At 43.5% G+C, this 25498-nt stretch overlaps 1 protein-coding gene across 2 annotated transcripts in view; it reads right to left on the bottom strand.

The window, feature by feature from the left end:
• The window catches only part of PARP14 (poly(ADP-ribose) polymerase family member 14), a 51036-nt gene extending 28071 nt beyond the window's left edge, over window positions 1-22965 (bottom strand). The window contains exons 1-8 of one of the 2 annotated variants that reach the window (XM_053564866.1): window positions 22560-22965; window positions 17917-18050; window positions 17079-17112; window positions 14658-14903; window positions 12468-12704; window positions 6815-9000; window positions 3065-3301; window positions 2054-2275 (exon numbers count right to left, since the gene is read on the bottom strand). In XM_053564866.1, coding sequence (XP_053420841.1) covers window positions 2054-2275; window positions 3065-3301; window positions 6815-9000; window positions 12468-12704; window positions 14658-14903; window positions 17079-17112; window positions 17917-18050; window positions 22560-22746 — 3483 coding nt within the window. In that variant the 5' untranslated portion in view covers window positions 22747-22965. The remainder of the gene's footprint in view (window positions 1-2053; window positions 2276-3064; window positions 3302-6814; window positions 9001-12467; window positions 12705-14657; window positions 14904-17078; window positions 17113-17916; window positions 18051-22559) is intronic. The other variant, XM_053564867.1, reaches the window with a different exon arrangement.
• Between the last annotated feature and the right edge of the window lie 2533 nt (window positions 22966-25498).

The raw sequence follows: 25498 nt of genomic DNA, 5'->3' as shown, positions 1-25498 counted from the left end.
CCGCCTGGGCCTGCCAAACAACAATAATAACTACAACAAAAAAAATAGCTGGGCATTGTGGCAGGCGCCTATAGTCCCAGCTATTTGGGAGGCTGAGGCCACAGAATCACTTAAGCCCAAGAGTTTGAAGTTGCTGTGAGCTGTGATGCTGCAGTACTCTACAGAGGGTGACATAGTGAGACTCTGTCTCAAAATAAATAAATAAATAAAATAAATAAATTAAAAAAATAAAAAGATCAAATGGCAAAAAAGGTATTTGATAGTCTGTACAGACTAATACTTTCACGGAATACTTGCAAAGTACTGTGAATCTAAAGAAAATGAAGGCTGGGGTTGCATGAGAATAGTGAGATTTGAAGATTCAGGTCTATGTCACAGGACTCATGCCCGTATCCAATTCACCATTTATTCTAACACATTCAGTTCATTTTGTCTGTATAAATGTTAGCTCCAATGTGAATATGGTTATAGGAGGAAAGTATGGGCTACTTTCCAGGTGTTACTGTTCCATGATTCATGTCACTTTGCACAATGCACGTCACAGGAGGTTATTAAGTAGAAGTAACTAATTACATAGGATAGTAAATAGGCCACATATTTCACTCAGGTGGTTTGGCTGCCTGATTAGAATTGAAAGTAGATTTGGTTGGTTTCAGAGAACTTATAGGTAGTGTCTAGCTTCCGAAAATAATAAAGTAGGGCCTAAAAATTCAGGTGGTCCAATGATCCATGGACATCTCCTGAGTTGCTGACTTTTATCTGTTAAATTTTTGCAGTATCATGGAAATTTTCAAACATTTAATGTCATCTACTGTACTGGATTAAATAAAGACTAGGAGTGCAGGGTTAATGGCTTAAATGCCTCTTGTGCTTCCATAATTGTGAGTCCAGGGGCTCGTCCACAGCTGATGGGGGCTGACTGATGGGCTCCCTATGACTGAAGATGCTTCTGGTATTTCTGGTCCCAACTCTCCTGCTCACATGGGGATGTGATGACTGGTTCTGACTATGCTCTTCACTTGTACTCCATCCTGACATTTTCCTATTGTTAGGGCTACAACTGTGTTTTATGATATGAATTAATATTTCTTTTCATATACAAGGGAATCCTAGAGATTAATAGAGTTTAAAGGGACATGTCAATTCCCATGTTAACATGTGAGCCTTATTTGGGTTCTGAATCAAACTCAAAGCTATAAGAACAAAATAAAACATGTAAGAGAGAGCAGGAAATTTGAACATTGACTTGACAATTCATAAAATAAAGGAATTATTGTCAATTTATTTTAGGTGATTTAATATTATGGTTATGTTACTTTTTAAGGAAGAACTGTTATTCTTTAAAAGAAATGTTGAGTGGTTTATGGTTATAATGATATATCTTGGATTTGCTTCAAAATAGTATCAGAAGAAAAGAAATAAATGGAGATAGAGATGAAACATATTGGACAAGTAGTCACAGGTTGATAATTGTTGAAATTTAGTGAAGGGTACAAAGAACTTCATCATACTATTCTATCTACTTTTGCATATGTTTGAAATTTTCCTGAATATGAAATTAAATTTTTTCTATATCCATAAATTTTCTTTTCTTTCTTGACTTTTTTTTTTTTTTTAACCCATCAGATAGAGTGTCACTCTGTGGCTCGGGTTAGAGTGCCAAGAAATCAGCACAGCTCAGAGCAACCTCAGATGCCTAGATTCAAGCAAACCTCCTGCGTTAGCCTCCCAAGTACCTGGGACTATAGGTGCCAATCACAATGCCTGGCTAATTTTTCTATTTTTAGTAGAGACAGGGTCTCGCTGTTGCTCAGGCTGGTCTTGAACTCCTGACTCAAGCAATCCTCTAGCCTTGGCCTCTCAGAGTGCCAAGATTACAGGCGTGAGCCACTACATTCAGTCCATAGCTATGCTTAATTTGTCATGCTACAACTCGTCTACTCTACCTCCTTACTTTCCTGTACGGGAAATATTTTGAAGAACATCCTATTAGACCTAGAAGACATTTGAGAACATTAGGTCTTAGTTTCCAAAATAATGAATGATACCATACCTGAATATTTTCATGATCACTCCAGTGCAGTAGAAAGTGAACCTCTTGTAAAGTTGTTGGTTGACTCTTGCTACTAAATTTGAACACTTCTGAAATGATTAATTCAGCAAATACGTTTTTGGGAAATCCCAAATTTCCCGTTCCTATAGCTGGAAATGTAATGGATTTTAAGGACAAGCTCTCAGTGATCTCCAAACATTCTCTGACTATGTCTTCCATAATCTGAAAGGCACAAAGCACAAAGTTATGCCCTTTGCCAAGAAATGGGAGCCAGAACAAAAAGATCATGGCTGGGATCTCTGCCTACTCCTTTTTGCTTTCACTAGAGATTAAGGGCAATCAGAAAAGGTAAGAAAAATACAAGAAAAGGGGGGTGAAAAGGGATGTGAAAGCCCCTCTATAAACGACTTAAACTTAGTGATGAAAGAAAGAAGCAAAGCCACTACTGTTCTCTCCATTCTTCATGCCCTCGTCTGACTTTCCTCACAAAGAGGGGACATCCTCAGTAACCCTTCCCTGAGCCTCTTAATTACTGAGCACAATAACTAACTCATGTTGTTATTATTATTATTATTTTGAGACAGAGTTTCACTTTGTCACCCTTGGTAGAGTGCTGTGGCATCACAGCTCACAGCAACCTCCAGCTCCTGGGCTTAGGCAATTCTCCTGCCTCAGCCTCCCGAGTAGCTGGGATAACAGGTGCCCACCACAACGCCTGGCTATTTTTTTGTTGCAGTTTGGCTGGGGCCAGGCTCGAACCCACCACCCTCAGGATATGGGGCTGTCACCCTACTCACTGAGCCATAGGCGCCGCCCCAACTAACTCATATTATTAACTAGTCCTCAGGAGAAGTTAGCTACAGCCGAAGGAAATGGCCACAATCATGGAACCTGCCAAACATATGACATCATTATGGAAGAGAAACAAAACAGGTTCCATCTATACCATACTGCAAGGAGAGAGTTCAAAGAGCAGCCAAAATTTCTGGAGAATTTAAAACCTGGTCCAACCTTTTGTGAAGATGTGTTGTCACCTCTCCACTCTGGAGCTACGACGTGAAGCACGTGGTGGCAGTGCAGATTGCAGCCACTGGTTTGGAGAACTGTACCCACTCTGACGGCTCCCCCTTGTGCAGCTGCGTCCAATTCCTTCTGGAGCTCCGGGCCAGCCTTGTCCAAGAGGGCCTTAGAAAGGGGCCCTCTAGCAAGTACAAGATCCGAAGGAACAGAGTTGACAATAACATCGGTCTTGAAGAGAAAAGCAAAAATTTGTTTCAAATTCTAACAAAAAGCATTAGTCAGAGATCACTGTGTTATGGGGCACAAGGGGAGGCAAGTAAGATGATTAAGGTTTCAGAGATGAAAATACCATCCCAAGACAAAGTATCATTCAATAGCTATTTAAGTGGCATCCCAGGACAAAAGAGAACTGTTGAAAAGCAATATATGAGTGCAAGGGTCACTGAAGGGGTCCAGAAGAAGCCCCCTTAGGTAGCTAGTGAAGATGCCACAGGCGACATGGCTCTGAGAAGCGGGAGTGGTTGAGGCAGGCAGAGAGAGACCGGGAACAGCATGAACATAAGCACAGGGTGCTGTGAACAGAGGAATCTGATGTGATAGAGAGCTTCTGCATTAAAGTGGTGCGAGCCAGTCTGGGAATGTAACAGTGCACGTGGGCTGCAGAAGGCCCACCTCTCAGTTCCAGGGCCAAGCCAGCTGGACTCCCTAAAGACCGTGAGCAGACATGGAAGCTGTTTCAACAGCCAGTGAACATGAGCAGATTAATCAGACGAGATTAGAGATAAGAGAAGAGAGAGAGGGTCTGTGACCAAGTGATTTCCAGAGCGGAGTGGTCCTGCCTGGGTTACTGAGGACCAGGGCATAGCACTTATGTGGCCGTGGAAGCTACTCATCTATGGGAGCAAAGGGAATAGAAAGAGCATCTTAAAATTCAGTGTCAGTACTGACTCCCGGTCAAAAGAGAGTTCTGCTCATTTATTTGGTTATTAAAATGACATGCAAATTTATTTTTAATATTTTTGAACTAGTGCAATGGTTAAAAGGCTGAACAAATTCCAATCCTGGCTCTACCATTTGTTAGCTGTGGGACTTAAGCAAATGGTTTAGCCCCTTTAAACATCATTCTCTCCTCTATGAAGTGAGAATGATAATCATCCTAGCATCTACCTCATGGCATTAAATGAGAAAATGCACGTCAAACACTTAGCACGGTGCCTGGCAGTGGACAACCACCAGCTGTGGTTCTTATAATGGTCACTGAAGCTTACTTTAAGAAGAAATCCAATTTTTTAATCTTCTAGTTCAGTATCTTAAATTAAAACAACAATTATTTTAAACCAAGAAACAACTTGAACAGGGAAGGAAGATGGTTCACCCAATAGAAGGAAATATTTTAAAATCATGTATCTCATAAGGGACGGATATCCAAACTATTTAAAACTCAATAATAACAACAGCAATAATCAAATTTAAAAATGGGAAAGGATCTAAATGGACATTTCTCCAAGGAAGATTAGCCAAAAAGCACATGAAAAGATGTTCAACATCATTAGTAATTATGGCAATGCATTATTAAAACCACAATGAGATAGATACCATTTTACACTCAACCTGGATGGCTATAATTAATAAGAAACATAATAAGAGTTGACAAGGATGTGGAGAAATTGGAACTGCCAACATTGCTGACAGGAATATAAAAAGCTGCAGCCACTTTGGGAAAAAGTCTATGAGTTCCTTAAATGGTCAAACATAGAGTTGCAGTCACAACGTGACCCAGCCATTCTACCCAAGTGGACTGAAAATATATGTTCCTACAAATATTTGTACATGAGTGCTCATAGCAGCATTACTCAGTAAAATAAGAGTGAAAATATTACATTGTTCAACTGATGAATGGGTAAATAAAATAAGTTATATCCATACAATGGATTATTACTTAGCCATAAAGAAAAATGAGGTTTTGATACAGGCTACGACATGGACGAACCCTGAAAACATTCTGGTAAGTGAGAGAAGCCAGGCATAGCTGACTGCTAATTATATGATTCCATTTCTATGAAAATTTCAGAATAAGTGAAATCTACAGGAACAGAAAGTAGATGAATGGCTACCTAGGGCTGGGGATGTGGGATAGGTGGATGGAATGAGAGTGGCTGTTATGGGCATAAGGTTTGTTTCTGGAGTGACAAAAATGTTCTAAAATTAGATTGTGGTGATGGTTATATACCTCTATAAATATATGAAAAAACAGTGAATTATATCGTTCAAATGGATATAGTATGTGAAGTATGTCTCAAAAAAGCTGTTGAAACAAAAAGGAGGATGACTGATCATGACTGTTCAACCATTTTCAGATTTTCTCAAGATCGCTGTGCTGTGGGAATGCTAAAGCAATGATATATTCAACCGTTTCGACTGTGTTACCTTTTATCATATTACGTGGGACAATGGACAGATATTTAAAGATACTTTTCCTTGTAAAACAAGGAGCTGCAGCTCGATGAAACAAAAGCAAAATATTTGGCAGGTTTATTAAATCTAGTTCCTTTCACTTAGTATCATAGGATGCATTTCCAACTGTGTCGTGTTTAAAGATAATGAGAACTAATGATGCCTGTGCTGATAATTTAGGACTGGTCTTGGTCTCTGAATAAAACATTCAGACTTGATTGAACTTTCATAGTACTGTGATGTTTGTTTTCTTTTTGGTACATTGTGCTAATCTATCTTCCTTCAAAAAGTGGGGCAAAAAAGAACCTAGCAGTGTCCAGGGACACCACTCTCTGTCGCAGCCTCCCCCTATCAGTCCAGAGTATGTCCCCTCCAGCCCTCAGAGAAAGGTCATGGTTAATATGCACTAAAGGACACAACTATGGCCATGCCATAGTTTTTATTTATTACAATGAAGAATAATGCTTATATTGGTTGGTAAATATACACTGCCCCACCTCTGCCCACAGGGGTGTTAACACTTCCTTCCTGGAAAAAGCTCTTTCCAGGTCTCCCCCAAATCCTCCAACTACATTAGTAGTGCCTGCCAGTGGGTGGCTTCCAATCCTATACAGAGCCTGCAGTTCTCATTAGTTACAGCCTGTGTTGAAAAGGCTTTTTAAATACTTTTAAAAAAACATATTAATCCCCCACCCTACCTTACAACACACACAGCCCTGTGACCTATAAGAATTGCCCCCACATAATACCTGACACCTAGAACATTCTCAGGTCCACCTTCCACTTTCTCTCTGCACATTTCTTCACTGGAGTTGGGCACTGATGGACCCTTGCATTCTGGTCCCCAAGCTCACGCTCACTCAGCACCAGGGACAAGATTCATGTCCTCTGCACACCCTGTGCTCTAATTGTTCTGTATCTGCGATCACATAATTAGATGGGAAGTGAACCTCAGATTTCCCAAAATGTGACAGAGGTAAAAGCACTAAAAAAGGTTAAAAGCTCCGTCTAAATGTGTGGTGTTATAGATTTTCACATTTGCTAGAAGCCCAGTGATCTGACCTCAATACCCTTTCAGTTCTCACAAATCATTGGCCATGGGACTAGTGAGTGATTTGGTAAGTAGCCCAGTTGTCTAAGGAAACCAGCTGGGTTTGAGAAACAGAACTTGGGATCCTCTCTCTTGATTCTCCCTTGGATTCTTTCCTTCCTTGGGCCCCCCATGAGAGAATGACAGGATGGTGGAGCCACAGCACCCCAGGATGTTCCATAAAGAGGGACACTAACCTTAGCATTCTGCACACTTCCTTTCACCAACAGCATCCGCAGGCCTCCCGGGGACATGAGAGTGCTGGGTGGTTTCTGTGATGCTTCCCCTGCAGCTGTATCAGGCAAGGTGTCCTTAAACACAGTTTTCACAGCTTCAGCAAAGGCCTCAGTAGTCTCCTTAGATGCATCCACAAGGTAAATCTCTTTCAAACAGCGTCTACCCTGCCTGTACTGGAAGTTTTCCTTGACCTCCAAAACAATGCTCTCCACACACTGGTGTACAGGAAAGCTGAGCCTTCCAGAACTGATAGCTGGGATGGCTATGGATCGGCACTTGTGTTTCTCAGCTAAATCGAGACTTATTCCCACAACTCTCCTTAACATGTGCACGCACCATGAGGCCTGGCTGCTGTCCCACCGGGGCCCCACTGCGTGGATCACATGGCGATATGGGAGCTTTCCTGCTTTGGAGATGACGGCATTGCCAGGCGGGATCCTGCCACCTCTCTTCACTATCTGGTCACATTCGGCCTGGAGCTCAGGGCCAGCTGCTTTTAAGAGCGCTGCCCCAAGGCCAGCAGAATGCTGGAGTTCCTCGTTAGCGGCATTCACCACCACGTCCACGGAGAGCCGAGTTAAGTCGCCCTGCTGCACGATCAGCTCCACCCCAGGGGCCAAGTCCCTCCGAGAGAGGCACTGCGGCACCTCATCCTCCTGCAGCTCGATGAAACAACCAAACAACTTTCTGGCCTCACTTTTATAAAACCGGGCTTTTTCCTGGAAGAACTGCCTGGCTCCGGGCTTATCGATACACACACTCCTAACACAGACCGAATCCCGGACTTGCAGGATGTCCTTCATTCTCTCCAGTACTTCGCTCTTGGGGCCAACCAGTAAAATGCCCTTTCTGTTCTCAGGACTGAAAACTACCTGCACATTTGTCTTCTTCAGCTTTGGCAAGGACAGCTTCTTTTCTGCCTTTAAGTAGCTAATAACTAAGGAAGACTTTACTTCAATAAATCTCTCTATTTTCATGTGCTTTTCCAAAAAGTCAACAAGCAATGTATAGACTTCATCAACTTCTCTCACACAGCCTGCAATGATGACCTCTGCTGGGGTCTTTGAACTTGACTCCTGGATTACAACAGTGCTGGAGGAGGAGTTATGTTTCCTGCGCAAATTGCAAGTGAGCTCTTTCCATTTCTTGCCATTAAGAACTTCATTATTCTCAATTTCAATGCGCTTATAAGTTAAGGCGCTGAGCATTTGTTTTTCAGCTTCTAAAAGGACTTCAGAAGAACAGCCGGTTAACAGAACAGTTGTACCCTTTAACTCATAAATCCCAAGAATTTTCTGTGCTATGAAAAGATGCTGAGAGAATTCTTTACAGTCTACCTGCTGTAAAAACTGGAAAACCTCAGGAGAAACAGGAATGTTCCTCTGAGCCATGGTGTACACCTTTTCCTGGATTTCACACTTGACTTTATACACATCTGCGCGGAGTCCTTTCACAGACATGTATTGAGTGACAGCATCATAACTGATCTCCACGTCTGGGCACTCCGAGCACAGATGGTCCAGTACACCACTGTGGCTCAAAAGAACATACTTGCTTGGAGACATGGCCACTTTCTCCTTCACACTCTGCTCTTCCTTTTTAATTTTTTGTGTGGTGCTTTCTATTAACTCCTTCATTTGATGCTCAACTTCTTGGACATCCTCTGATTTCCCTGCCAAGGTTACCATCTCCTTCAGGGTATCAAACTCAATCAAAATTCTATCATCTTCTGAGTCATTTCTTATAATGTCCCACACTATTGGCTCCACTTTAAGTGATGTGACTTTATACTTAGATCTGATGCCAGAAAGTGCCATGGAAGTATCTTCCTGCCAGGTCTTGATCCTCAGTCTTCCTTGGTTGACTAAGGTGGCTGCTGGTCTGATGGTTACTTTACCACTGAGTTGGGACCAGGTTAGCTCACAGTGGCAGTGACTCATCTCCTCATTTATCTCATCAATCAGCTGATTCTTTTTCTGTAAGAACTTCCATAAGGGAAGATCCAGTGATTCTTCAAATGGTGCGGGAAGCTTGATCAGAGGCTTCTCTTTTCCGTACAAGGCTGTGCCCAATGAGGCATAGTATGGGAACACAGAAAGTGGCATCTTGTTGAAGTCAAGTTTCTTAGCCATGATGGTGTCTAACGCTTGAAAGGAAAGATAATAAACATAAAGTATCCCAGTGTCATGTTTCAAGTGAAAACAGAACAAAACTATCCTACTCTAGAAGAAAACAGTCTTAAAGTTTGTAGAATGTTGATTTTACAAATATCATTGAAAAGCAAAGTGCTCAAATATAAATTGATGTGTGCTAACAATGCACAGGTGTCCCTTATTGAATGGAATTATCACTTTCTAGCCAAATCACTCTATCTTGGAATCCTGTTAACTCAAGTCTACTTTCTATGTTTCTGATATTACTGACAGATCACCACCATGTTAAGGTATAGATGAGAGTGGTGACGAGCATGGAGAAAATGTTTGCCCCAGTGTAAAAACATATTTTGGTGCTCAAAGTGGAGCTTGGCTAAGTATTATGCTATTTGTACATTTTTCTACACTCCTACAATTTTAGGCTTCATACTTGACTTAGATTCCATTACTACCTCTAAGAGGAAGAGAATAATAAATTAGTATGTCTTATCAAGTGTCAGACACTATTCTAAGTGCTTTAAATATATTAAATTCATTTCATCCTCACAACAACTCTTTTAGTTAGACACCGTTAATATCATCCCTATCTACAAATGAGAAAACTGAGGCTAGGAAAGGCTAGATAACTTGAACAGGGTTACACCTGTTCTGTAAGAACTTCCATAAGGGAAGATCCAGTGATTCTTCAATTGGTGGGGGAAGCTTAATCAGAGGCTTCTCTGAGCTAAATACCTGAGCTAAAATTCATTGTCTGCCTAAAGCCCATCCTCTTGCCCCTCTACTCAACCCACATCATCCTTACAGCTCTCTGAGCCCCAGAAACTGCTTCAGCAGGACCGTCACCTCTTCCAGCTCTTGCCACTTTCACCAGACAGTCCTTTGGGGGTATTTGTGTGAAACTGTGTGTGCGTGTGCTTGCATACGTGAATGTGTGCTTGTCTCTGTGTGACAGAATATGTGTGAGTGTGGGGGTGTGAGTGCCTGAATGTGTTTGTGTATGTTCTCGTACGTGTGAGAATGTGACCAGATAGTGAAGTGTGTGTGTGAGTGTGTTCTCGTGCTCTCCCCTTCCAAGCCCCTCCTTACTGTGTATACACTTGTCAGGCAGGTGCAAGGGGTAGCAGCAGAAAGGGAATCGGAATAAACTCTAATAATGACCTGAATAAAAATGTATTCTTCACAGAGAGGTTACAAACAGCTTCACCTTGAGTGTGATTGGATCATGCAGCTGGCATCAGACAGAATGGAAAGCCCCAACACATATCTTCAACATCCCAACATGGCCGTGTGGAGGCTCTGAGCCTGGGCTGTACCAGGGACCACTGACACATCCTGGCATCACCCTGTGCCATGCACTTCGCAGCTATTCTGTCATTTCATCCTCACAGTCCTCTCAGGTAAGTAGGAATGTGAGCCCCATTTTTAAGATTTCACATTATCACAGGGGTACAAATGTTTTGGTTACATAAATTGCTTTTGCACAGCTTGAGTCAAGGTAATAAGTGTACCCATCACCCAGATAATATGCATGCAGCCCCATTACAGATGAGAAAACAGAGGCTTCTGTGGGTTAAAGTAACTTCTCCAAGACCCAAAGCTAGTTAAGCACCAAAGCCCAGGTTTTAATCTCAAGTTTGTCTACCTCAAGACCCATCACAGATGTCACCTTAACGTGCCTTAAAGTTTCCATCCTGTTTCGTCATCGGTGAAGACAAAGTGACTATATCTAACTGTGCAGGCTTCTAAGAGGATCCTGAAACACTGTGGCTGAAAACACATTTAAAGAGCTTGTGGACAGTAGGTATTCAATAAGAATTCTCTTCCTTAAGAAATACATCAGATTTTAAGAAGTTGAACTAAATAATTTCAGAGTAAAGTGCCCAATTGATTCTTCTAAAGTAATCTGCATAAAACACAGTATCACTGAACAAACTCTCTTTTTACTCAAGCTCTACCTACAGTTGGCTTCATTTTTGGTAACCCATTGTGAGTGATGTAATTTACTGCAAGAAAAAGGATGTCACAGGTGAACAGGAGATGTGAGAAAAGGAGAGAAGTTAAGGGTCTAAGTTGTGGGACCAGAGTACCCAGGGTCAAGCCTGGCTCTGTCACTCACCAGCCATGTAATCCTGGGCAAGTTTTTAACCTTTCTGTGATTGATTTTCCTCTGAAATTGGTAAAACAGGGATTATAACAACCAAGACAATGTCCATAAATGTACCTGCTAACACTCTGTGGAGTTATGCAAGGGTAAGTTATAATTCTAGGAAGGAGAGGCCAGAGAGTGAAAAAGAAAACCAGTGTATCTCAGACTATGGAGAACAGGAAATGAGCGGATGTAGAGGAGGAGGTGTGAGCCCCATGGTCAGATGGAGCAAAGAGGTCAGGGAGAAAGGGAGCCTTTGATAGTGCACACCATAGTTGACATGAAGAGGTCTGGCATAAAATAAGCCTCAATTCAACAGCACGTATTATTAGCTGTATACACACAACATACATATTTCAGGACACATCCAACAGTCCTCAAGCTCTTTGAAAGCCCTGGGATTGTCCACTCCCACCATAAGCTTGGAAGTTAATCTCTAGGGTAGACGGCTTTATGTACCTCTCTCCCCAGGCACAGAACCAGGCTGCTGGAGGTTTACACATCTGACAGAAGTTCCTCTTGTCACATATTCAAGCCCCAGGAATACGAGATCTTTCATTCTATTTTAATCCAAACCATACCTTCACCTCTATTTTCCCACCTCATAAAAACTGAGTTAGGAAAAGGAGGTTCCTCTAAACATGCTGTTGAAACAATTTACATGTCCCACCGTGATTAACCCCAGATGGTCTTTCTTTCAAAAAAAGTCCAGCCACTTAGTTTCTACTGCTCAGCCTTGACCTCTGAACATGAGTGTAGTCTCCAAGCTGACTTTGAGTATACACCAGAGAACAGGTAGTTTATATCCACAGAGCACTCAGAGGTGTTTCTGTGAGGATTCTGTAAGGTTTAGCTGGATGTGGTTTTCATAAGGTCACAGTCCAGCAGATATCCACTGATCGGGCATGAGATACCCCTTATTAATTTCTGAATGATGACAGTAATAGGTGAAAGTGACATTTTTGTAAGAACTGGATGTGTTGCTGAGTATTTCTTTACCTAAACTTGATTAAAAATGATTGGAAAGTTTTTATTAAGTTTGTGGTGAAAACAGAGATAATTTCTTTAAAATACAGTATTTCAAAGATTCCAAGATGACAGGTGGAGACTCGTAAGAGAATCCTCTCACATCTTTTGTAAATTTGATGTTGCTTCTGTAAAGTTTGAATTACTAGCCTCATTAAGCAGATCAACAGGATTATCCATTCAGTTTCCAAAGAAATATATGAACAAATAAAATGCATCAGAATTAAATTGATGACTGTTAAGTGCTATTGCAAGTAGCCTAGATTATGCCAACAGGCAAATAATTACCTTTACAGTCAAAAAATTCTATTAGAGCTGAACTCTCCTTGGGAAAACATTTAACACTGGCAACTCTTCCCCCTCCATGGGAAGGATTTTCAAAGAAAAGTTGTAAACTGTATTCATCAGCACCAGGAGGCAGGTTTTCAACCCAGATTGTTTTTGTCACTTCCAGAAGTCTTGGAGAAAGCTGGAGTTGTTTAGTTGAGCGGTGCTGGACACAATCCTCAACAAATTTAACAATATCTACAAACAACAACAAGAACAAGATATCAGTAAATTATGATGGTATCTTGATAACTCTCTGGCTAGTTAATGAGATAAAGGGGAGAGCCAAGCACTCCATTTTCACACACAAGATTTTTTTTTTCTTTTTTTGCAGTGTTTTTTGGCTGGGGCCGGGTTTGAACCCGCCACCTCCGGTATATGGGGCTGGCACCCTATTCCTTTGAGCTACAGGCGCTGCCCTACACACAAGATTTTAGTGCCTAAATGAAAATTCCCAAGTCTAAAACTCCCGCCTCCAAACAACCTACATACAATGTCTTAACCTGGATTAAAGCCACTGTCTTGTTCAAAATCAATAATTATTGATGGTGGACTCCAATGTGCCAGGCCCTGAGCTAGGATCTGAGGACACTGAATAAAAATAATGTGTCCTTGCCAGTGGGAGGGAGGAAGTCTTAACAGCAAATAAGCTATTGTGGGATTAAAGGAGGTGGGAACATTAATACTGGGAATCAGGATTCCCAGAGTAAGTGGTGTCTGATCTGGGTTTTGAAGGATGAAGAGAGGTTTACCAAATGAATGAGTTCCCTCTGCCTGACACATTCTGGACATGACTGACTGTTCCAGTATGACTGGACATGACATACTGTTCCAGTATAAACTTCATAAGAGCAAGAATAAGCCACCTGTCTAGTGCCCTTTGTCCCACAGCCTGTTGTTCCTGCTGGGAGGCAGCCTCTCCTCTTGCACCTTCCATGTCTGTTTGTACATGGGTGTCCTGCCTGACCGGAGACTGCGAGTCCATCAAGAGCAGGAGCCCTGACTCACTCATCTTTGTACCAACAGCACCTAGACCACTGCGTGGCACATGGGACAGCTTTCAGAATTTATGATCAGTGAACAGAAGCAAATCCATTTCATTTTCCCTTTATAAGAAATGTAATAAATTTGAAATAAGAATAGCCCCCTTTACTGAGTCCTTCCCTTGTCTCAGGCACTCTGTTAAGTGCTTTTCAAACATCATTTCATTTAATCTTTACAGAAACTGTACTAGGTATTATCGTCACCATTTTATAGATGAGTAAAGTGAGGCACAGGGAGGACAGTGACTTGGCCAACAGTTTGGACTCCATGACTCATGCTCTTAAATAACCACTGCACAGCCATGACTATGAAGAAGGGAGGACTCAGAATTAGAAAATGTCTTTGTTTTAGGTGGACATGACTCTTTATACTCTCAGAGACTGCTCACAAACTCCTGACAATGACCTTAAACAGCACTCATTTTTCTGACCACACGCACTCACTCATTCCTGCATATGGCAATGACCATGAAAGTACTAAGGAAATAAATGATGAAGTGGGTAAGAGAACAGGCTATAGAGGTAGGCTGCCTGGGTTCAAATCCAGCACACTGTGTCTTAGCACCTTCATGCCTATCTCCCCAACTGTAACAAGTGGGACAGTAAATAATGGTAATCTCAAAAGGTTGTTGAAGGAACCAATTAATTAATTAATACATGTAAAAAGTTTAGCATAGTACCTGACTTATACTAAGCACTACGTGAGTGTGCTGCACTATTATTACTTTCCAGTGAGTCCATTTTGGTAACAAAGATCAATATTTACTTCTCCCAATGAGATAAGACGTGGGGAAATACTGATCCCTTTACCTGGAATCCCTTACTTTGTCTCTGTCCTTTATCCTCACTCTCTCTCCATCACTCTCTTTCTCTCTGTGATACACACAAAGTACTCATGCAAAATTCATTCTCTTAAAAACACCAGAATTTGGTTTGAAAACAAATTTGCTTCTCTTTCAAAGTTAAAAAGCATCTTTATTAACTAGGAGTCACTCTTAGTAGCTACTAGAAAGAGTCCAACTTACAGAGATGTTCCATTAATGAAGTATTCCAAGTCCCAAAGTGTGGTGCAAAGAAGACTGGCACATGAAGTGTCACTTGATCTTACCTATATGTTTTTTAAAAGTAACTACCGCGACATCAGAATCTGGTATTACTTCCACATCAAACTCATCGTTGGACAGGCCACTTATGTTCTCCACCAACAAGATTAACATTGTGTCAGTCACATTTGCCTTGAGATTTTCAAATGCCACCAAAGGCGGAATATTTTCACATTCTTTTGATGTATCTTCCATTTTTTCTGATCCTTCATTGAGGGAGACTTCTGTATACAAGGGGTAAAGGGACACATCTGATTTTGGGGACATAAGAGAAATACAAGCAATTACAATTATCTGTCATGGTCTTAGAAAAGTAAGTTATTATAAGACACTGACCTCTTTCCTTCCCAAATCTTTGCTAAGTCACGTTAAAATAGATGTTGGATGACATTTTGTTTTATTTAATGAAAAACAAAATATAACAGTTAATTCTCCTAAGTTCATTTTTTCCCCTTTTCATGTTGACAAAGTAGGTATTTATTTTTAAGGTCGTAGCCATTATGGGAGAAAAAAGGTTTTCATTTATTGCTGATAGATACACAAATTAATCTTTGTGGAGATAAATTGTTAAAATTTGTCCAAAATTATTAGTGATAAGAAAAAATATTCATTTCACATACCTAAGAAATAGCCACTTATGAAATGTTTTACATTGTAAGACTATTTGTACAAATGAATTTTATATTAAAATTACACACAATTGAAGTTCAATTTTATTATACGCTTTCTGCCTGTCTCTCTGAGGAACTTGCCATGTCCTTCCTTGCACTTGACATGTATTTCTAGCATGACATCATATTACAGTATAATTACTGAACTAAGCTTCTCAGAAGCAAGGCACATGTTTACTTATCCTTGTATTGCTGGCAGATGGTATATAATAAATAGTCGAGGCTCAGTAAATGTTTGGGAATAAGATAGAGATTTGCTACCCCACTCCAATTAACTGCAAGAGTTCTAGCCTTAGGGCCATGTCGCAACTCAGGATTCAGTGTGGAGTAGCCATCCAACAGAGGACCTCCTTTTCCATCTCTTAAAGGAGGTAACTTAAGTATCTATTGAAGGCCATTCAACTTCCTGGCTGGTTACTCTCCTTAGAGTCTGGGTCAGGTAAAAACAGGTTAGAAAACGGGACTAAAATCTCCAGGATGGAAGAATCTCCCTTTGGTGGAGAGGGGTTCAGTGAGAAGGCACTTGAGGTATAAGCACTGGTAAGTCAGGTGAGACAGAGTTGGGGTAAAAGCCATGAAACCATAAGAAATACAGACTTGATTGAGCTTTACATCCAGGAATACTGCACAAATATAAAGACAAACATACAAAGCCACTTTCTGGTCTAAAATTGAGCTTGAGAGGATAGTACTTAGACATCTTCCAAGAAAAAGGTAAAGATTAGGGGGTCACAACAATAAACACTGGGAGTGGGCAGGCCAATTCCAAATCCAAACGGTGGAAAGCAGGAATTGTTCTCAAGAGACAAAAAATTCCTCTCACACAAGATTCTTGACCTTCTTAAGAAAGCCACGTATACTGGATTATGCAGTTTAATAGTATGTGTGCATTATGGGAAAACAATCTATAAGGCCTATCCAAAGTAAAAGCAGCTCTCATATTCTAGTGGTGTTTTCAAAAGAGAAAGTTGCAGAAAACTGTATGTCATAAGACAACTCGAATTTTAGAGGACAGTGTTTATCCATTATTTCCCTTTCCCCTCAGATTCAGGTGTAAGCACTACTTTATCTCCCCTTCTGAACTCATGCAGCCTGGGTCATGTCCTCCCCTTTATGGGAGGATGCTTAGCTACGGACACTAGTTGCGTGTTTAGTACAGCAGGTGGTATGACAAGCCAACACCCAGATGCTGGTTAGACAGAGTCCACACAGCTACTTGGCCACTGGCTGTTCCCCACATCAGATGACATAAGCTGCTGCCTCTGGAAGACCGCAGCCAATCCAGCAGCGGTGCTCGGAACTGTGTCCACAGGGTCACACCTGCCTGCTGTGGCTCTAGAGCACAGCACCTGCACACCCGTGCTCAGGTAGCTGTGCTAACTGACTTAGCCACACATGGCTCCAGGGACTAGTCATGTCCTTGCTTCTCAATGGCCGCTGGGCACCAGTTTCTACAGGTTAGTACGTTACCAGCTCCTAAGCACTTCTCTGCCTTCCTCCCAATTGCAAAGCATATTCCAGCTCCCAGAGAGCTGTTCCATCTTCCTGACCTGAGACCGAAATGCTCAAGAGGCTGCCTGTCTCCACCCTCTACACAGGAAGCTCAGAGAAGGTAGATGATGTGGCCCACAGAAGCTCCACAAAGAACTAACCCTGCCTCGTGTCAGTCCAGAAGAGAGGGATGACTCTCTCAAATGCTTTAATAAAAGAAAAATCACCTGGTGAATGTCAGAGTCCTCTCTGCTGAGACCTTACCTGGTTTTTTGACATCTTCTTTAACTTTGGATTCCTAAAACCCAAACAATAAAGTATCATTAATACATTAGTCATAATGTCTTTACATTAAGAAAATGCCCCAGACTGCAAGTGTAGGGTAAACAGAAACTACAATGGGGAGTTCAGATAACAGGTGCTCTTGAATGTACCTGGGGCTATGTGTAGGGGCATATTCACTCTCTAGTCACAAATATTATGGATGGAAATGAGACACAAATAACAAAAACCTCAATTAACAACAAGTGTTTGGGAGATGGGGTAAGACTGAAATCAGAAAACAACTTAGTCCGTGATTTTCCAGTTTAATGTTTCTTAGTGTTTCCTATGTGACGAGCACCGTGCCCTGTGCTTTATTCCAGCCCTCTCGTTTAATGCTCACAGCAATCCAACAATCCAAGAAGCTGGATACTATCACTCTATCACTATTCCATTTTACAACTGAAGAAATACTTAATACAGGTAGTATGGATTGCTTTTTCTTCAAAATGACATAAAGATAAGACAAATATAGCAATTTCTAGGTTATAAGGAACCCAGGAGAAACAGACCAAAGTTTTACATCCGAAACCACTGTTATTATCACTCTCAAGTCTTAACTTTTCCAAAGGTCTCTAACATCAAACAAAAAGTGCCATCTCCTCATTATCCCACACTGCCCTATCCCTGCCCTTGTTCCCTCTACACCGGCAATCTGCCTCTCTCACCCCAGATTGATTTATACTTCTAATTCCACTATTTTCTCCTCTTTGCGCTTCCCATCTCACACACCTTAGAAGAATATCCCAATCCCCTTTGCAGCCCCTCTCAGTTCACCTACCTCAGTCAAATTTTTCTCTTCTACACCATCATGGACTTTATCTGAGGCTCTGGGCAACTGGAGAGTCAACTTGAAAGTTCCTTTTCCTGGCCATATTAACTCGTGGTTCTTTCTCTCCAGAACTCTCTGCCGAACTGATACATAAAAAAAAGAAAAAAGAAAAGGCCAAGTGACAAGCAATCTTTATTTACAAAATTATTCCATGATTTCTGTAGGCTTCATTATCATCAATCCAAGAGAGGCTGTGTGAACTTTAGTAAGCAGACATGGATTTGAATTCTATCTTTAAACTTATTTGTTAATAGTGAGCATAATCCTTACTATGCTTTACTTCCTTTTTATTTTTATTTATTTGAGACAGTCTCACTTCTTTGCCATTGGTTGACTGCTGTGGCCTCACAGCTCACAGCAACCTCAAATTCTTGGGCTCTAGCAGTCCTCTTTCCTCAGCTTTCCAAGCAGCTGGGACTACAGTCCCCTGCCACAATACCCAGCTATTTTTTAGAGATGGTGCCTCGCTCTTGCACAGGCTCATCTTGAACTCCTGAGCTTAGAAGATACACCCACCTCTGCCTCCCAAAGAGCTGGGATTACAGGCCTGAGCCACCGCACCAGGCCTACTACCCTTTACTTACGAAGCTTTGGTCTTCTTGTCTTTTAATAAGGTTAATTGAGATTGTTTTGTATACATACTGTATGTATAATATTAAATTGAAGAAACATTGCCAAAAACCTGACACTCAGCAGATACTCAGAAAGGTAGCGTTATTTATTCTACACCAAAGTGAACTAAAGTAAAACACGCCATGGACGGCCAGTGAAGACAGGGTGCTGGGGAGTGGCAGGATGAAAGCTATCTTTTAGGAAGGCAACTTAGGTGGCCAAGAGAATCACCAGAGGCCTCCTTAGGAAGCCCTTTCAATCAGTTCCTGAGCTTGTAATGATAAGGGTTTCACACCTGATAGTACAGGGAGTAGAAACAAGGACACGGAGAAGCAACTGAACCCTGCACCTAAGAGTCCAAAGACCTACATTCAAATTCCAACTCTGCCTGGAGCCTCAGTTTCCTCACTTGAATGAAGTCTGTGAATGTACTTGCTAACACCTCGCAGAGCTATTAAAATGTAAATTATAAGGAGCAGCCAAAGACCAAAAAAAAAAAAAAAAAATCAGTGTATCTCAGACCTTGGAGAAACAGGAGTGAGTTTAAAGGAGGAGGAGTGGTCAACAGAGTCAGATGGTGCATCTGGTGCTCCTGGGGCTGGCTCCGGGCATGAGCTTTGGGTTATGTTGCATTCTGATGTGATGGTCCTGATAAGGCCAAGAATGTAGGTCAGAGCCAGTTTCTAATCTCACTCTTTATGAGGAGGGCAGATGTTTTCACACAAACTCCTGAGGGTCTTTGCTAAGCCACGGTGAGGACTGAGGATAGGATATGACCCCTGAGGTCTGAAAACAAACTAAGTTTTATAAGCCAAGTTATCTAGAATCTTGGACTTCTGTATTGCATTCCTTTTATTATTTATTCCCTAGACTTTGATAAAGTCTTGTCCAGGCATCTAAACATGCCAAGTTGTTCTTACATGGTGGGTAATGGGCTTAGTATCTCAGGAGAGCAGACAGGTATAATATCAGAATGTGATCCCCAACAAGGAGGAGGTAAATTGGGGAGGAACGAGCTGAAACCCCAAAGTCCAGTCTCCTTTACCCATGTAGACAGTCTCCCTCCTGCACTAACCTTACACCATCTACATTCTATTTTATTTAATAAGAAGGGTTCCCTTACCCCAAGAAATCTGACAATAATTGGGAGTCAAAATATGACCAGAAAATATGATAAAATAAGCACATGTCAAACAGAATTTAAAATATTGTAAGTCAAGTTACACTCAACCTCCAGAAATCCAGTGAACTAAATGAAAGTGAGATACTAAAAAAAAATAAATAAATAAAAATGAGCATCCCATGTGTTCTTGTTTGCCATATGCTACTTCCTACAGAGAAGGTGAGCTCCTTCTTATTGTCTATTACAGATTTATATGAATAAAGTCATGTTACACTGTGGGCCTGCACCTGCTGAGGCTATTTTCTGGCATGGAGGGTGGAGGGTATCCTCTGTAGAAGAAGAATGAATTTCCTGGAACTTCAAGGATAAGTGGTTCTTGTAATAAGTTCCTGATGATTTGTTACTAAGAAGATAGTTCTTCAAGTAGGAAACTGAAACTAACTAGGGATTTCCCATCCCTGAAGAACTTTAACTATAAAAGGTTTGAGTGTGCTGTCTGATAAGACCAGAGGGGCCACTGGAGCTGCCTGGGTGGAGGAAGAGGAGGAGTGGGCTGGGAATTGTCAAGGAAGAAAGGCCAACAGAGAGACTAAAATTATATTTGCTGTGACAACTAGAATTATTTTTATCATCACAAAGTTATGTTTTGTGCTGTCTGCATTTTCATGCCGTTTATATTTTGTATAATTACTTCCATTTTGGTTCCTTTGGGGTTGTCAACAACCAGATTCTGAAACTTTAATGCATCAAAGGTACCCAGGGTGCTGGTTAACCATGTCATTAACTCCCCCACCCCACACTTGCTGTACCTGACTCTCTAGAAGAGAGCTAGGAATGGGCCTAACCAACCTGCCCTCCAGGTGATTCAGGTGCAGGTGGCCTATGCCCCCAGTTTGAGACCCACTCGTAAAAATAATAGGATTCTAAAGAAAGAAGTGTCTCTATAGGCCAGATCCATGCTGATGTTGACCTCTGGAACCAAAGTGGGAAAAACCCTCAAGGAAAAGTGAAACCCAGAAGGGATATCTTACACCACACAGCTGCCCCTTCTGAACACACCTTAGTGAAATTAATCCTTGGAAAAAATTGTACATTGTTTTCATAAGGGCTCTGTGTTAAGCAGGTCTCCTGTTCCCTTCCTTCCTTTCTTCAAACTATCTGCGCAAGATCTTGTAGAGGAATGGACACCATGCTTGCAAAGCACAATTACTGATTCTTATCACATTAAAAGGAACCGCTGAGGACAGGACAGTCTCCTGGCAAGCCTAGAGACATTTTGTGACTTAGGGGCAATCCCCCAACTAACTCAGTGTTCTGGAATGAGATAAGAACAGTCACTCGTTAGTAAGCATGTGGTAGACATTGATGCTTGGTACTTCTTCATGGAGGTTGTGGGGAAAACACATGAGGAAAGAGCACGTGAGGAAAGAGCAGGTGGCAATCCTTATGCATGCAGCCCTGGTATGTAATTACCTTAACTCTCCACACCTGTTGTGTATAACCTTAATAAATAGCCCTTCTCAGTGCTACCCTGCACTTAAGGTTAGCCTGCCTCTTACAAGGTTGTACTTTTTTTTTTTTTAGAGACAGAGGCTCACTTTGTCCCCCTCAGTGGAGTGCTGTGCTGTCACAGCTCACAGCAACCTCCAACTCCTGGGCTTAGGCGATTCTCTTGCCTCAGCCTCCCCAGTAGCAGGGACTACAGGCGCCCGTCACAACACTCGGCTATTTTTTGTTGCAGTTTGGCTGGGGCGGGTTCGAACCTGCCATCCTTGGTATACGTGGCCAGTGCCCTACCCACTGAGCCACAGGCACCACCCAAGCTTGTACTTCTAGTCCCTGTCGCGCCTGGTTCCTTCCGACAGCGACCTAGACCAGGGCCGTAGGGTTCAGGACAAGATCTACTGTTTTTGTTTCATTTTTTCTTTTTTGGACCCCTGCTGGAGCATTCCAGTTGCACGGCCTCCTAAGCGGCCTTGCCTCTTGTCTGACCCCAGAGTTTCTTTAAATCCAGCCACAAGAAGGCAAGATCAAGTGCTGTCTAGGTTCTGAGCGATCACTGTGCTACAAGATTCGGTGGGAAAGGAGCGTGTTCTGGGAGCCCCAGGGTTCCGGGTGCCCACTGCAGACCAGGTGGGCGCCGTGAGCAAGCAGATAATTGTTGGACTCTTGGCCTACCCGGTGAACGGGAACAGCAGTGGGGAGGAAGGGAGAACCCAGCCCTTCAACAGCCTGTGAGGAAAGAACCTTCCCAACGCTCCCCCAAAGCTCAAATTTCTCAACCCACAATCACTTCAGAATGTTATCCCTGCTCCCAATCTGAGGAGCACCCTGTGACGCAGGGAAGAGGCGCCAGCAGGCCCTGGACAAGGGCACTGTGTGCCCATCTACAGGTGGCTGCTGTTCCCTTCTAATGGGCCCCTAAATATAGAGGGCTCTATATTTACAGCCACACCGTGGGATTTAGGCAGTGTCTCTGCCCCTCTCCTAAGTGGCCCCAGGACCCCTGGGAATCTCCAAGACGAAGGAATATCCGTGATTTCTTGCATTCTTAACCCACTTTAAATGTTTCTTCCCCACTTAAAATAACAACAAAGAACAACAGAGAAAAGACAGAAAAGAACCCTAAGAGTGAGACTCGCTGGTGCGGTTCCGCCGCCACCTCCAGGCAGCGCGAAAAGGCGCCAGGAAGCGCAGCGCGCAGGGTGCGGTCCGACTCCGTGCGTTAGGCCGCCCCGCAGGACCTCCCTACCGCTGCAGGAGCCGGGCGGATCCTCCTGCCGCGAGCCCTGGGCCCAGCCCCCGCAGAGAGGACAGGGTCGCCCCTTCCTCTGCCCAGCCCCGCGGCGCCCCTCACCGTCCTCCGGGTGGAAGAGCACCAGGAAGCGGGACGGGCTCCCGGGGTCCTGCCGGACCTCACACTCCCCGCCGCCGGATCTCTTTGAGCTCTGGAAGTACATCTGCAACTTGGTGCTCAAGTTCTTCGGGGGTTCGGGGCCCCAAGACCCCTCGACCAGCAGCGGGAAGGAGCCGGACTCAGCCATGTTCAGCTGCGCTCGTCCGCCTGCCAGACTGCTGAGCCTGCCCCAACTCCGGGCTGTTAACTTTGCCTCTTTCGCTTTCGTTTCCTGGAAAAACCCTTAGTTCCTCTCAAGAGCTGTGAACAGCTAAACCAGGACTGGGCTAGTCACTCCCAATTTCCTGTCTTCGCCTTGGGACCTCAGCCCAGGTGAATTAGCCCTTCGGGGCTGGTCCTAGCCTCCCCGGGAGCCCCCCTCACGCTGTGCACAGCTGGACCCCTGTGCTTCCGGCGCTGCCCGTCACTCACCCAGCCACACCTAAAACAGCTTTGGGACGCCAGAGTTTGAACAAACACAAGGATAGTTTCACTTTTGCCATAGCCGACATTTTACCAAGGAATAAAATGGCTCGCAAACCCTGACCCTTTTAAAATGTTCGCTGCCCTTGTGGGGATTTCTTTCAACAATCACTGTAATTACCAGAATTTTACCTTAATTTCCTATTTTTGCTTTTTGTTCCCTGAACTGTTCATACTACATGTCTAGCAAATGGGAGACGCGTTACACTCCCATTGCTTGTGGAAGGTTCACTAGGTGCCATGTACTTGGGATGAAGTTCAAAGACAGATACAGTCCCTGCCCTCACTGAGCTCAAGGAGCCAGGGGGGACTCAGAGGAGTTAGGACACAGTAGACTGAGTGCTCTGGAGAGGAAGATCCAAATGAGGCAGGGCACGCGCCCAGGTGTGGGGTTCACACAGGGTTTATGAGGAAGTGACATGCATGTAACCCTCAGCCTAAGGGTGACCAGACTTGTGGAAAAGGGGGAGGGTTCTGTGATGTGATTTACATGTTCAGGGTCCCTCTGGCTGCTGCATGGTGGCCAGAGTAGAGGCAGGAGGTCAGCCAAGTGGCTACGTGGGGTCCCAGGTGAGAGACTGGGTGCCTGAGACCAGGGTGCTGCAGGCAGAGGAAGGACAGAGAAAGGGTGGATTCTAAACTGACATTGAAAGCAGGACTTGTTCCAGGATCCAAGTCACAAGAGAAGGAAAAGCTCAAGGATGACTCCTTGGTCACCCTTGGATGGCGAGCAAATGGCCCAATAATAGTGGCATCTATGAGATGTGAGGATAGTGGGGTGGCCAGAGAGGTGGGAAAGAGGCTGGTAATGTGTGTATCCTTGACCCACGATGACACAGTGCTGCGAGTCCCAGGGAGGGGTCACCATTCCAGTACTGTGTTTCCTCAGGTCAGAGAAGTGGCTATTGGGCTGCTGGGAGCTGGCAAGCACTGTGCCCTGGTGAGGAGGGAGGAGATGGGGTGGCAGTGAGAGGGAGGAGGACGAGAAGGAGGGGACAGAGAGTGAGGGGAAGAGGTGGGGTCAGCAGGTGTAGCCAGCTCTTCCCAGCAGTGCCACTGTGGATGGAAGAGGGACTTCGGCCTCAGGGTGTGGGTTAACAGGACAGGGAAGTTGTTACTTTTGTTCCTGGCTTTTAAAATGTTTTTAAGATAGAAGAGTCATACACATGTTTAAGTGTTGATAAAAAGAAGTGAACAGAAGACTGAAGATCCCGGTGGGAGAAGGTGGTGGGATTCCTGGTGGCATTAGCCTCAGGAGCAGGATACTCCCACTGCACCAGCAGCAAGTGGGGAGAGGAAGCTCAGAAGCAGGAGTTGACAGGTCTCTTAGACTGTGCCAAAATTAGAGCTTCTCTCCCCTGGGGGCTGGACCTTGCACATTGTCTCAATCACAATGAAGCTGAATTTCAGAATTAAATGGGCTAAGGCGAGTTTACCAGGCTTTTATTTCCCATCTGTACCAATGCTAAAAAGTCTTGGAATATCTTCTCCGGCTGCCCGCTGTCTACCTGCAGATGGCGCTCGTCATCTGATCTAAACTGCCCTGGGCCCTGCTGAAGTCGCGAGGGCACAGAAGGGCTTGTCACAGCTCTCAGACAACAGTACTGACTATTCCTCTGCTCTAAGGCGTTCCCATATCACCCCAAACCACAACTCTTGTGTCCTCTCTCAAGTCTGGAGGTCCAGAACTTGACAAAAAGCTTCTCTTTTTCTTCATACCATCATTTTATAAGAAAGGTCGGGACTATTTCTGGACTCCTTCCAAGGACTTATTCAATTATCAGCAATGTGCCTTGCCACTCAGCTCTGTTCTTCAGTCCTGGGTGGACGAAGAAGGAGCTATCAAAAGGATCGGATGGCTGGTCTTTGAAAACAAAGGAAAAAAGTTCTGGAAGGAGCAAATTATTGTCTTCTCTCCTAAGTTATTTGCATCCTGTTGGCTTGAACCCTCCCCTCCCACAGCCTGCTTATCATCTCTCAATTCTCTCTCCCCAGTGAGTATCTGCTTTCTGATCCTCTCTTCCTTCCCAAGAGACAAGTGTCCTCTCAGGGCTGGGTGGGGAGGGGGCCTTGCAGCATAGAAACCACCATGTTCACATTCCTTGGCTGGACTCCACCTCACAGCCACAGCTAATTTTTTTTTTTGTAGAGACAGAGTCTCACTTTTTCGCCCTCAGTAGAGTGCCTTGGTGTCACACTGCTCACAGCAACCTCCAATTCCTGGGCTTCAGCGATTCTCCTGCCTCAGCCTCCCAAGCAGCTGGGACTACAGGCGCCTGCCACAACACCCAGCTATTTTTTTGTTGCAGTTCAGTCGAGGGCCGGGCTTGAACCCGCTACCCTTGGTATATGGGGCTGGTGTCCCACCCACTGAGCCACAGGTGTGGCCCAGCCATAGCTAATCTTAATGGAACACC

The sequence above is a fragment of the Nycticebus coucang genome, chromosome 16 (assembly GCF_027406575.1).
Source record: "Nycticebus coucang isolate mNycCou1 chromosome 16, mNycCou1.pri, whole genome shotgun sequence".
Lineage (NCBI taxonomy): Eukaryota > Metazoa > Chordata > Mammalia > Primates > Lorisidae > Nycticebus > Nycticebus coucang.
The sequence above is the reverse complement of the archived record's forward strand: the minus strand, read 5'-3'. Positions and strand labels throughout refer to the sequence as shown.